This window comes from Phasianus colchicus, chromosome 13 (assembly GCF_987193195.1).
Source record: "Phasianus colchicus chromosome 13, bPhaCol1.hap1.1, whole genome shotgun sequence".
NCBI classification, from domain to species: Eukaryota; Metazoa; Chordata; class Aves; order Galliformes; family Phasianidae; genus Phasianus; species Phasianus colchicus.
In genome coordinates this window covers 3,525,798-3,537,900 of record NC_143448.1, presented here as the reverse complement: position 1 = coordinate 3,537,900, position 12,103 = coordinate 3,525,798, and the positions used below count along the sequence as shown (strand labels likewise).

At 35.7% G+C, this 12,103-nt stretch overlaps 2 protein-coding genes across 18 annotated transcripts in view; both read right to left on the bottom strand.

Moving 5' to 3' along the window:
* Nucleotides 1–12,103, bottom strand: part of ESRP2 (epithelial splicing regulatory protein 2) — a 188,320-nt gene that overhangs the window by 72,249 nt on the left and 103,968 nt on the right. For 14 of the 17 annotated variants that reach the window (XM_090149871.1, XM_090149864.1, XM_090149869.1 and 11 more), the window contains one exon: nucleotides 7,448–7,558. The exons of the other annotated variants lie outside the window; for them this stretch is intronic. The gene's annotated coding sequence lies outside the window, so the exon portion shown is untranslated. The remainder of the gene's footprint in view (nucleotides 1–7,447; nucleotides 7,559–12,103) is intronic. 17 annotated transcript variants of the gene reach the window in all.
* On the bottom strand, nucleotides 7,787–10,126 carry LOC116243756 (leukotriene B4 receptor 1-like). The gene has a single exon (XM_031615147.2). The coding sequence runs from the start codon at nucleotides 9,963–9,965 to the stop codon at nucleotides 8,958–8,960; it is 1,008 nt and encodes a 335-aa protein (XP_031471007.2). The 5' UTR covers nucleotides 9,966–10,126; the 3' UTR covers nucleotides 7,787–8,957.

Genomic DNA, 12,103 nt, shown 5'->3' with positions numbered 1-12,103 from the left:
TTTTTTTTTTTAGTATGACATCCTCATATTTTCTTTATGATATAATGGAATCTCCTAAGTTCTAATTATTACAGCTGCAAAGAGGCGATTTTCCATTTCCTGAGACTCATTTTATACAGGTTAAAATTTCTTGTCTTAAAGAAAAAAAAAAAAACGTTGTAATAGATTATTATTATATTGTTGTAATAGATTGTTTCCTATCATGTAAGCATTAATTACAAATCTTCAGTTAGTGTTTAAACTACACGCTTCAGAGAGAAAGAATTGTGTGAAGCAGTATTATAGAAAAAGAGGCAAACCCTTAGGTTTTGCTGTCATTGCATTCTTTAGTAATTACTATTCCTTTAATCTCTCTGAAAAATTGAATAAACTATAATGCTAATTAAAATATAGGAAATTGCTACTTAAGAGGCTGATCTTTCTTGTCTGATTCAAACAAATCAAATTCCTTTTTTGGTGGCCCACTTTACAAGAGAATAATGATCTCAGACATTTCCACACTACAGTTGGAGCCTATACCCAGCAACCAGAGACATCACTCCATTTCTTCTTAACCAGGAATGACAGCGAGCTATTTTGCATGTGGAAATGGGAAGAAGTGAAAAGAAAAGGACGTGGTTTTGGCTAAAGCAGCACAAGCAAAAAGTAAGCCTATTTTTACATGCAGCCTCCAAATATGAAACTTCACTTTCCATGCTTATAAATGCCATCTCCCGTGTGTTCGATTTTTCCTCTGAGTTTGTAGGAAACAAGAGAAGGAACTTCCTTGCCATACAGAAAATATTGGCAATGTGGGATATTTAGGTGTGTACATGCTGTCACGTTATTCCACTTTAAAAAAAAAAAGAACTAAAAATGTGTACAATGAGGATCAAATACATCTCAGCAGAGAAGGGAGGTCTGACAGAGTATGGAGCCACGTGGGCAGCTCCCTGGCATAGGGTGTCAAGGTCCTTCAGAATTGGTGCTTCTGAGCTGTCAAAAGCATTTAGGAACTAAGTAACTGTTACAGCAGCTGAAGTAGAGAAGGAGATTCAATGCAGTGATTGTAAGGAGGGAAAGGTGAAACAGATGATGTGGTCAGATCAACTCCAGCTAGGGGCCTGTTCATCTCCTGTAGCTCCCTCAGCAGTTTGTAAAGAAAGGTAGGAAAATGCTCTGTGGGTTATTGAAGAGTTTAATTTCCTTTGATGTAGCTTAATACTCAGAAATAATACTAGTAAACATCTATCTCTCTGCAAAACTACATGGCTAAAAATATGTGTGTGTGTAAAACTATAGAAAAAAGGAAACAAGCACTTTGTAGATAATGTAATATGAATTTGATGCTTGGGAAATGTATCATTATGCTTTTAAGCACATATCAAGCATTTTTTCTTTTTTGCTAGTATGCTCAGGACACAAAAAACCTTATTCTATCAATGGCATCCATCTAAATGAAATGAAATGAAAGATCGTATCACTTGGCCAATTCAAGAGTTAGCTTAGGTTATTTAATGATCTGGTTAACTCCGGTTGAAGTTCAGTGATCCAAAACAGGTGAAATTCTTCATGCAGTTTGTGATAAAATCTTTATGATCAGGACAGTGTATACTTTTTTAGCTCCTTCTCTTACACAGTTACTATGTATTTTCAATGGTGAAAACATTAGACTTAATTTTCTGTGTGTTTATGTCTGAGGAAGCAAAATACCTTTCTGTGTTTGAAATGAAAGGAAACTGCAGCAAGGCTTGAAGACATAAGGAAAAAAAGGCATTACATGCAGGAAGAAGTCTACAGAGTTCTTATGTTAAAATTCACAAGTGAATAATGAAATATTTAAAAGTATCTAGAGATACTACTCTAAAAATAACAAATGTTGACCTAGATGTGCCTGGCAGTTCAGTTCTGCTTTCTTAGCAGTGTTGCCTTAACTCAACACCAAGCATTTTACAAGTTTGGCTCAGACCATGTATAGATTTAAAAAACCATAAGACGAATTTCCTTTCTCATTCATTATACTGATAACATTAGTGCAAAAGCTGAAAATCAAATAGGATCTAATTCCATCCCTGAGGAAAAAAAAAAAGGTCAAACCACTGAATGCATGATTTGGTGTCACCCCAACAGAGGAGCATCAGATACAGTGTCACAATTTCCTGAAACAAATATTGTTTGAGGTCAACCAGAGAAAACCAGCTCAAATTTCTGTAAACTTGTACATATACTTCTAAGAATCATTTATACTTTTAAGAGCCATTTACTTGTCTTTTGTTTTGTTTGTATATAATAAAAGGAGTTAGTTTGGTCACAGTATTTTCTGTTTCTAATGTACATATATTTAATGAAATATAACATATATAACTATTTAGAACTATATATAACTATAATGCAATTTAAAGTGCAGGCTCTACTGCAGTGAGGGTCTGAAGTTGCCATCTCTTGGCTGTATCAATATACCCTTATTTGCCAGCTGAAGTATACAACCAACGAATTAAGTACTATAAGCTGACTTTCACTGTGTATATGCAAAAACTCTGAATAAAAATGTTTCCTTTCCCATTAGTGTTTATGCCCATTTGAAAGCTGTAATATTAAATTTACAAGGAACACAAACACCAGCAAAACAGCACATACCCTGAAATCTTAAAAAGCAAAAATAACGAAATTGTTGGTATATCCTCTGTCTACAAAAATTTGCCTAACTTAAACCATTACTTAAAACAGCAATTGAGGCTTATAGGCATTATTCTGTGTTTCTTCTCTGATGTCTTCATTGCTGCTGAGACTCTACCATGAGTACATAAAAGTCCTTAAGGACCTTAATTAGTCCCCAACTGAGAGCTCAGTCCCACAGACCTTGCCTGCTGGCCCAGGAACCCATACAAACTCAGGCCTGGGCATTCACTCCCTGTCTGAGATCTGCTGTCAGAGTGACTGTTTTTCAGCTCTGCAACAGCTATGCTTGTGTTTGGCTGTGTACCTTGTTGATCCAGGCTCTGACCCACAGGTAGGCTTCTTGGCTTGGCCTTGGCCCTGACTAATCACTGCAATTCTGCTTCGTGATTATTGGGCTGTATTTGACCCTCAACAGACCTGACCCTGAACCTTATGTATATATATTGACTTTCTAGCTTGACCTTTGAACTGACCCTGTCTGGATAACAATGGATAACAGGAGCAACAAGGGAACCCACAGAGACTGAACATCTTGGTTTCCAGTCTTAGTTTTGCCTTCACAGTATGTGTGAAATTAAGTTGTACAGTACAGGATGGTAACAATGCTATTTCTTTACCGTAATGCACAAGGCAAGTCTTGGGTGAAGTATGTATTTAAGGAGGACATGGGTAGAATCCTTGAATGCATGAAATCTTTTTCCTCAAAGAGCCGTAAGTTCTCCAGCAAAATCAGCTTCATAAGATTTTGGTCGTTTAAAAAGTAGAATTAGCCTATTAGTGCAGTGCTACTCAATGTGACAAATTTAAGAGGATTAAGCAAAGCCTTGTTCATAGACGTTCTAAAATCATTATATTCAGAAACTAAACACTGCAACAGAGAAAAAAGGAATGTGAAACCTTGATTGTTTTCCACTTTACTCATAATGCTTCATCCTTTTTCTTAAGGGTAAAACTTATGTGGTTTTTCTTGTTATGGACACCTTCAAGTCTGCAAAAACTATTCCTAATTTTAACACAGTGAACTAAAGACCTTTTCATACTTTTTGGATGCCAAGGGAGCACCTTAGAATAACACAGAGCTTAGAAAGCAATACACTTGTTAGGGATGAAATATGAGCTACTTGAATTCAAGACCTTGGTTCTAGCTCAACATGCTTATTAATTTCTTATTTTCAACACAGGTTTTTCAAACTGGCATTTCTTGAGGAAATAGTATTCTGTCAAAAGTTCTTAGCCAGCTTAACTTGTGCAGTGCTTGAAATAAATGTGGGCTTGACTTCCTGGACAGGAAGAGACGAAACAACTACATCACTCTGAAATGAATGGGACTTGGATGCTTAACACAGCATTGTGGATTTTGCAAGTCTTTCTGCCTCAGTAACCTGAGTCTAAAAATACAGTTTGTAACTGAAACAACGGACAAAGTCCTGAAACAACACAAAGTCCCTCACCAGTTCTATCAGATACTTTTCAATATAAAATTAAACCTAATTTTCAAAATAAGAGCCACAAGGTGGCAGAAGAGAACAAGAAATGTGAAAAGATTGTTATGCTGAATGCTTGTTCTAAATACATAACAGCTCTCAATTCTAAAGCACAGCTGAAGGTTCCTGGCTGTATTTTAAAATTGAATGGACATGAGTATAATTCATTAGTGACAGTGTTTTAAAAACAGTCTCAGCTTTGAAGTTTCTGAAGGTAATTCTACAGTGAATGCTAACATTGCAATAACAGTTCAGGTTATGTAGCACAGTTAAGATATGGAACATGCTGTATGTTTGCAGATTGTCCATACTGCCTCACCTTATCACAATATGAGGTGTTTGATAGCTGTTTTCCAATTGACATTCTTAATTTCTACTCAATTGACAATACAGTGAATTTTGCAGTTCTAAAAGTCATAATCTTAACTCTTACAGTTATGACTATTTAATCTGTACTGGAAGACATTATAGCATCCTTTCCATTAATCCTATCGCTTAAATGACTGACATTTTACATATTCCATTAAAGTAGCTTTTTTTTTAATCCAAAACTTTCCATTTATTTTAACCTAAATGAATGCAGTTAAAAATATTGAATCCTTCCTAAGAACAACAACCATAACTTTTAAAATAACTAATATAAGGCAAAAGAAGACATGAAAGAATGAAACAGGATAGGAGTCTATTATCCCTCAACCTATCAGTACAAGAATTTTTTTAGTACTTTTCTTAGTAATTGTGTTGTACGGCTTCTGAAATCTTAGAGACCATCACATCCTTGTCATACCCAACTTGTTATGTTAACAGGAGCAGTGTAAGCCACTCAGCCTCTCAGCAGAGAGCGTTATGACTTCATACTGTATTTTACAGCAATATTTTTCTTTAACCTATTAACAAACAGTGGAGATCAAACTGAGTTTCCAGATAAAGAACATTTTTAATGATTACTTGACCCGACAAGAAAGCATTTAGAAAAACCTAGAACTGCCTTGCAACAGAAGTTACTTCACTTCCTTCTCTGTTCTTGTATGCTTAGCTTCCACAGTCAAACTTCTCAGTTTCATTCTAAGAACATATGTTTCTTTAATCTGAATTGACATACCTCTTTAGCTTTTCCTCTCCAACTAGATATAAAACTTTCTTACTCTTCTTCCCTTACCCATATATGCAGGAAAGGAAGCAGTGCAAGAGTTGTAGGAAATAAAGACAAAGAAGAACTTCACCACTGTTAATATTCTCTAATTTTGCATCTTCTCAAATACTTATTATTCTCTCACATGCTTGCATATGAGAGAATTTGCACAGTGTCCATGATACCTGTCCTCTTCTAGGTTCTTTTACTCCTTTCACTCAAGTCCTGCATACAATCTTTCTTTTTAAGTCTTGTTAATAGTAACCCTAATAAAGTTCTGTAATCGTACTCGCAACTGTCTTTTAGATATCTCTTAACTTTTGCTCTGCTTCTTCCTGGTGGATGTTCTGCTGAACTGATTAAAGAAACAAAATTCTCTATTCAGAATAATGCAGCTGCCTGTTTTCTGCCTCCAAACAAGGACCCTCCATTTCTTTTGTCACAAAACTCCGCAAAACTCCACTGTTTTAATCCACACCTCTGTAACAACTATTTTACCATGATGTTTACAGAAAACAATAAAAGGCAATAAAAGTAAGGCCTTTGAGACCCGTATTTTTCCTTAGTTAGTTTTTTTTTTTTTTTTAATGCTTGTTGAATATTGGCTTCAATCCTGTTAGTACATGATGAATTCCCTTTATGCAGCATGACCCTATTACAGCATATGCGATAAATTCCTGCTGTATGCCCACAGAATGTTCATCAGGCTGATAAGATTTAAGTTAGAGCTTAATGTTAGGAGATTCTCATTTTTTACAAACAAATGAGAAGTTCAAAGCACCTGGAATCTTTTTTTTTTTTTTTTTTTACCTCCCAGTACACAGTGTTCTGAGCAGTGTTGCATTGATTCCATGTAATGTTCCGTGCACTTCAGTGTAAGCTGAGGTGATTTGACTCAGGTGACTGAAGTCACCCTCACTCAGCCTTTCTTCTTGCTGTGTCATGAGAAATAGCTGGACACTGAAACCACAGAGACAGGCTTCATAAACAAGGACCACAGAATTGGGAAGTAAGAAAAACAAGAGGAACTTAAGCAAGATGAAATCTCATTTTTCTCAGACAGAATTAGGAATATCTGAGATATTGCTGAGTTATCTGCGTTTACTAGTAAGACTGCTCTTGTCTCCAAGTCACTGCTTGGAACTGCTTGGAATCAAGGGAAGTGTTTGCTATCAACATTCCAATATGATCTACAGAATGAATATAAAATGTAGTTAACAGGAGTCATGAAGTATCACCATCATAAGACACAGCATTTTGCACCAGATCTATGCCAGGTTTTAGGTTTGGCTGGGATTCAGTATTTTAAGACAAGAATGTCTGCTGGCTGAATGGGCCTGTTTTAACATGCCTGTAGTACTGTCAGACCTCATGTTAGTATAAATGGAGTGGTAAATGTTGCGGCACTAACAGGCCTGTTGTATACCTTTAAAAGCAAGAAGCAGTCAACCATGTCATCAGCTTATATGTCTACATCAACTCTGACAGCTCTGCTGCCAAAATACTACATCAGTGGCTCTTATCAGTGCAAACCAGTGTTTGCAAGAATTAGCTCCATGTGCTTCGTAGAAAGGTGAAATTAGTCAAGGCTGCTGGTTTAGCATCCTTTACTGCAGTAGGCAGTACTGCAGACTATGTATCTGGTCCCTAATCTCTTTGTAGTTCATCATGGGTTGGACATAAGGCATTTAACATGCAATAAATGCACCTGGAAGGCTTCTTGAATAGCAAATAGCACCAGAAGAGATAGATGACTCACACACACAGATGATTAAACAGTTTTGCCCATTTCCTAGGATTGATGATAACTAGATACAGGACAGACTGATAGAAAATCCCACTCAGGTAGTTCGTAATGAAGTTTATCTCAGTTTTTACAATGTAAGTTGTGAAGGTTTCCTGTGGCCTAGGACTCTATTTATAAGTTACACTATTTTTGTGTTTATTACCCCTTCATCGATTCTGTTGTTACTGAATAGAGTGACTGCTATCTCAAAAACATATCAGCAAATATATCTTTGCTTTTTTATACTGTTGGTAAATAAAACTGCTACCATTATTACAAGGTACTGCTATATTTAATATGTTAGCAGCAATTAAGGAATAATTATTGGTGTGAAAAAAGTGGTAGTTTTATTTGATTAAATTTAAAGGGATTTCATCTGCTTCTTACTCTGCTGTAAACAAGGTCCTGTTGAAGTTTTCTCTCTTCTAATCTCAGTGAAGGAGTCCAACTGATGGAAAGTCAGTGGTGTGGGAAAGTATGGTGTGGGCTTCCTTTTCACTGAGAAGAAAAAATGTCTTTTTTCATAGAAAGCAGGAATAACAAATACATATGCAAAATGATTAGAAATATTCTATAAACATACAAGGACTTTATTTCCCTGTGTTATTCCAGTTCACAAGCTAAATTGATATAACTCAAATTTCCTTGTCTGTAAATAATTAGCTCTTGAAAACTAAGTTCTAGTTAGTCCTTCACAATTTCTTTGTAAATATACAAAATAGTTACAAAACTATTTGCAGCTGTCCAAAACACAATCTGCAGGATATTACAACAGTAAGATAGTAACAGTAAATCTTAGTAGGCAGTAGTTATCTTCATCTTATTACAAATCAATGATTAAAAAAATAAGCAAAAGTAAGTATAAAAAATGTCAAGCACAACAGAAATTAAAAATACCCATTGAAAGCAAACATTTGATGCCATGCAGTCTTTTCACAGTAAGTCTGCATTCACAAAAGAAAAATAAATTCCTTGCAAGTCCTAACTGTATTTGCTTCTTGAAAGCAAGTTCTACTCTATTCTACAAGAGAAAAAAATATGCTTCTATGTGCAAGGTGAAATTCTTAGGATATTAGGCACTTTGCACTATTGCCATAGCATTCTTACATGTAAAAAAATCTGAGATGTCTCCTTCCCCCACTGTAGGCTTTGATTAAATTCCTCCAGAACTTTAATAGACATCTTGAGAGCTTAACTGAGTCAAACCATTTGAGATTACTTATAGTATGAATATTAGATATATCAATAGTTCAGTTGCCACTAAATTATGCATATACTCTAAATCAAGTATAGCATGAGGTCTGTAGCTGTCATGAAACACAGATTTCTTGTACCTTTTTCTGAAAATGCATGCCATACCAAATATTTTACTTCACATTAATATAAGATTCTTCTGTAAATGAAGTTACATAAACAACCCTTGTTAGTTTTAATCCTAAATGAAGTCCTGTATAAAAATTTTATGTGCCATTAATAATCTTGAAATCCATTCTTATCCATGACAAGAATCCAAGCTTGCTCACTTAGAACTTCAGATTATATATATGGGGATTTTTTGACCACTTCAGGTTTTGCTCCACAAAAACAATTATGTTTTAAATTTCCAAATTTTCTTCTCCATGTAAATGTTGTTTTCTACATTTTTTCTAAAAATCACAACTCTACTGCAGAGTAAAATTATTGCATTCCTTACACTTCAAACTTCCAGCCACCATGATGAGGTCCTCAGCTTTGCTGAAGTGCCTGATTTTGTGATGTGGATACCAGCTTAGGAACCAAACAAGGCCGTTACTGACAACTCTTTTAAAACATACAAAACTATAATAACATTTACTTGTCTCTATGTGTAAGAACTACCAAGTGGATGCCCTAGGACCCCATAAGTTTATGTTCTCTGTCAGAGATTTTCCATGCCTACTGAAACAGTCTCTTGTTTGACTACAGAATGACTCTTTTTCTTGTCTTCGTCCGTTACAGTCTGACTCATCTGTTCAAAGAGCTTTGATATCTTGGCAATTCTCAGGTGATTCTGAAATTTTCGTGCAGCAAAAGCATAAAGTAGAGGGTTAATGCAGCTACTGACAAACACAAGTGCTCCAGAGATATACTCTCCTACATCTACAATTTTTTCCAGAGCCAAATACGTTTCCTCAGAGTGCTCTATCTCAATTGAAATAATATCTAGGATGTTGAAAAGATGATGAGGAAACCAGCATAAAATGAATGCCACCACAATGCTGGTAATGAGCCGTTCTGATCGCTGCTTCGACTGGTAAGTCATTTTGCTTATTCTTTTTGCAACACACACATAAGAGGTGCATATAATTAGAAAAGGAATTACAAAACCTGCAAGAGTTTCCAGCAAAAGATACGACACTTTCTGTTTAGTAGAAGAGTAGTTGCGACACGTGCATTGCTGCCCACCATTGATTTCGTCTGTCTCTTGAAATGGGATGATAGAAATACCAAAAGCTATAGACAGGAACCAAATGAGGACCATGATTATAGAAGTCTTTTCCTTTGTTTTGTATCTCTGAACAGCAAAAGGGTAAAACACAGCCGTTAATCTCTCCAAGCTCAGTGCTGTAATCAGAAATATACTAGCATACATGCTGCAGTAAATAATGAAGACCAGTATTTTGCAGAAGATGATTCCAAAAACCCATGAATCAGCAAAGGAGTAAATCCAGATAGGCAAAGTAATCAGTACGAGGATATCTGCAATGGCCAGGTTCAAGATCAGCAGGACCGAAGGAGACACTTGCTTCATTTTAGTACAAACAGTCCAGATGACAATGCAATTTCCAGGAGTCCCAATAATAAATGACAAGCTCAGTATCATGCAAACTACCAGCTTCACAGTGTTCCATGTCACATGGGTACTGGTTTCCTCAGCTTGACTCATTCTGGATATTCTTCAGTCCTTTTTGAAAGTTAATATCCTTGGCACTCTGCTTTTATTCTGACAGTGCAAGCAAGCAATCTCAGAGAAACTTCCCTAACTGATATTATGTAGTCTAGTAAGGCATGTGACCTCACATCCTAATGCTTATAAACATCTGACTGCATACGTTTCTGTTGTTCAGGAAAACAGTATGCATTTTTGCATGCAAAGCAAAAATAGAAATACAGTGTTGTGTCTGGTTTTCCTCTTAATTGCATATCCATCACACCTAGCAGATTTTACAGCATGGAGATATTTTTCAGAAGTCTCTCTTTCTAAAATAGCCTGCTACTTGGTTAAAGCTGCCTGTGAGGAGAGTGAGGAGAAAGAAACTTTCCTTATGCTTTTGTTTATGTGAATAACTGGATATTTTATTTTATAAAGAATGAAAAGTTAGAAGAGTAGCAGATAAACCACAAATGTGCATTAAATATTTGACATGAAATTCCATTCTAAAGCATGAAGAATTATTGTACTGTCAGTCTTCAAGTAATCTCTTTTCTAAAAATTCAGGAGAGATCTGTTGATTGTGCCTTAGAAACATGCTGACATAAAGAAACCAGCTTTTGCAGTGAGAAGTGCAATAAAGTGAGAGGCAGTTGTTTTTCTAATGTTCTTCAACCAAACAAAACCACCAAAATAGTCTGTGTGTAATGTTAGGAGGAAACAGTCTGCTTCTCAGAAAACATATGATTTCATTGTCCTGCAGTGCCATCAACATGCTATGACATATAACCCCTAGAAAACTTGGTAGTTATCGCAGAATTCAAATCTTTTGTGAATCAGAAGTTCTTCACTGTCTAGCCAAAGAGCATGTAAGTACTACTTTGTTACTATGATGTCAGAACATTTTATTTTAAAGTCTGGTTCCAAATAATTAAGGAGGAACTAAAAGTGCAGCACCAACAAAAAGAAGCAAGTTACAGAAGTGAAACTAGAACGGGATTTTCTGTAGAATAAGCACTGAAAGAAGGAATTATGCATACTGTGCTCTGTTTAAGACTGAGATACAGATTATTTCCTTAAATATTGAGGTAGAATTGTACAAACCTGGCAAATATAGTGTCCAACATAAAGAAGTATCTTTCAGAATGGAAAATGGATTGCAACACCTCCTCCCAGTGCCAATCAGCTTAGCTGTTTTCGATCTCCTAAGAGTATAATGAGATCAACAGCAAATCTAAGAGTAACTCCATTGAAGTCAAGAATTACTTTATCAAAACACTCTGCAAGATTTTGATTTGGATTTCATTTGATACATAATGCTGGTTCCTTTTATTTTTAACTGCATTTATTATGCACTAGGTAGAGAAGCAACTGATTGTATTCTAAAGGGAATTTCTGAAAACCACGCTTAAAAATCCACCAATGAAAGGAAGTGCTGGGCAGTAACTCATCTTCTAATGAAATCACTGTTCTGCATGTGATTATTTTTCCAGAAGTAACTTTGGAAGCACCTTTTATTTTCTTGCCAGCGTTATATTATTCTGTACTACACTGCAGACATTTTTTTATTTTAAAAAACATTCAAGGTGAGATGTTGAATATCTCTGTAAGATTCTCCTCTTCAGAAATTCCCATTGGGTGCAGTTGTTTGTACAGGTATTGACTCATACAACATTGGTATAGTTTCAATCCAGAGATGTGTGGATCTGGTTCTACTTCTGAAGCACTTGTCCTTACAATTTTTCAGAAACATGTTTCTTCCACTCCATTTGAACCATGCTTTCCAGGTGGTCTTTGCCTTCATTTGTATCTTCAATTTAAACAAGAAACTAGATGAATCTTGGGATTGCAGCAAAAGTCTGAGATTTCTCTTTCAAAAAAGATCTCAGACAGGTGAAATGCTGAGATTTCCTGAGTATCATTCTGAAGGCAGGCTTTTAGATTAAGTAACATAGATATTAGAGTTAACATTAGATGAGGACCATTGTTTTTTAAGAGCTCTATGTGGTTGCTGGATCACTACGAAAATTTCAGACTCACCTTAAGATGTCTCCAAATGTTCTCTAAAAGACAAACTGTTATTTTTTAAATTTACCCTAGCAGGACACAAACCTTTGGGAAATGTAACAGATATTTCCAATAGCAGTGTAATA

What these genes read in the sequence shown, in the direction of transcription:
- LOC116243756 (XM_031615147.2), bottom strand. Translation starts at nt 9,965, where the DNA reads ATGAGTCAAGCTGAGGAAACCAGTACCCATGTGACATGGAACACTGTG.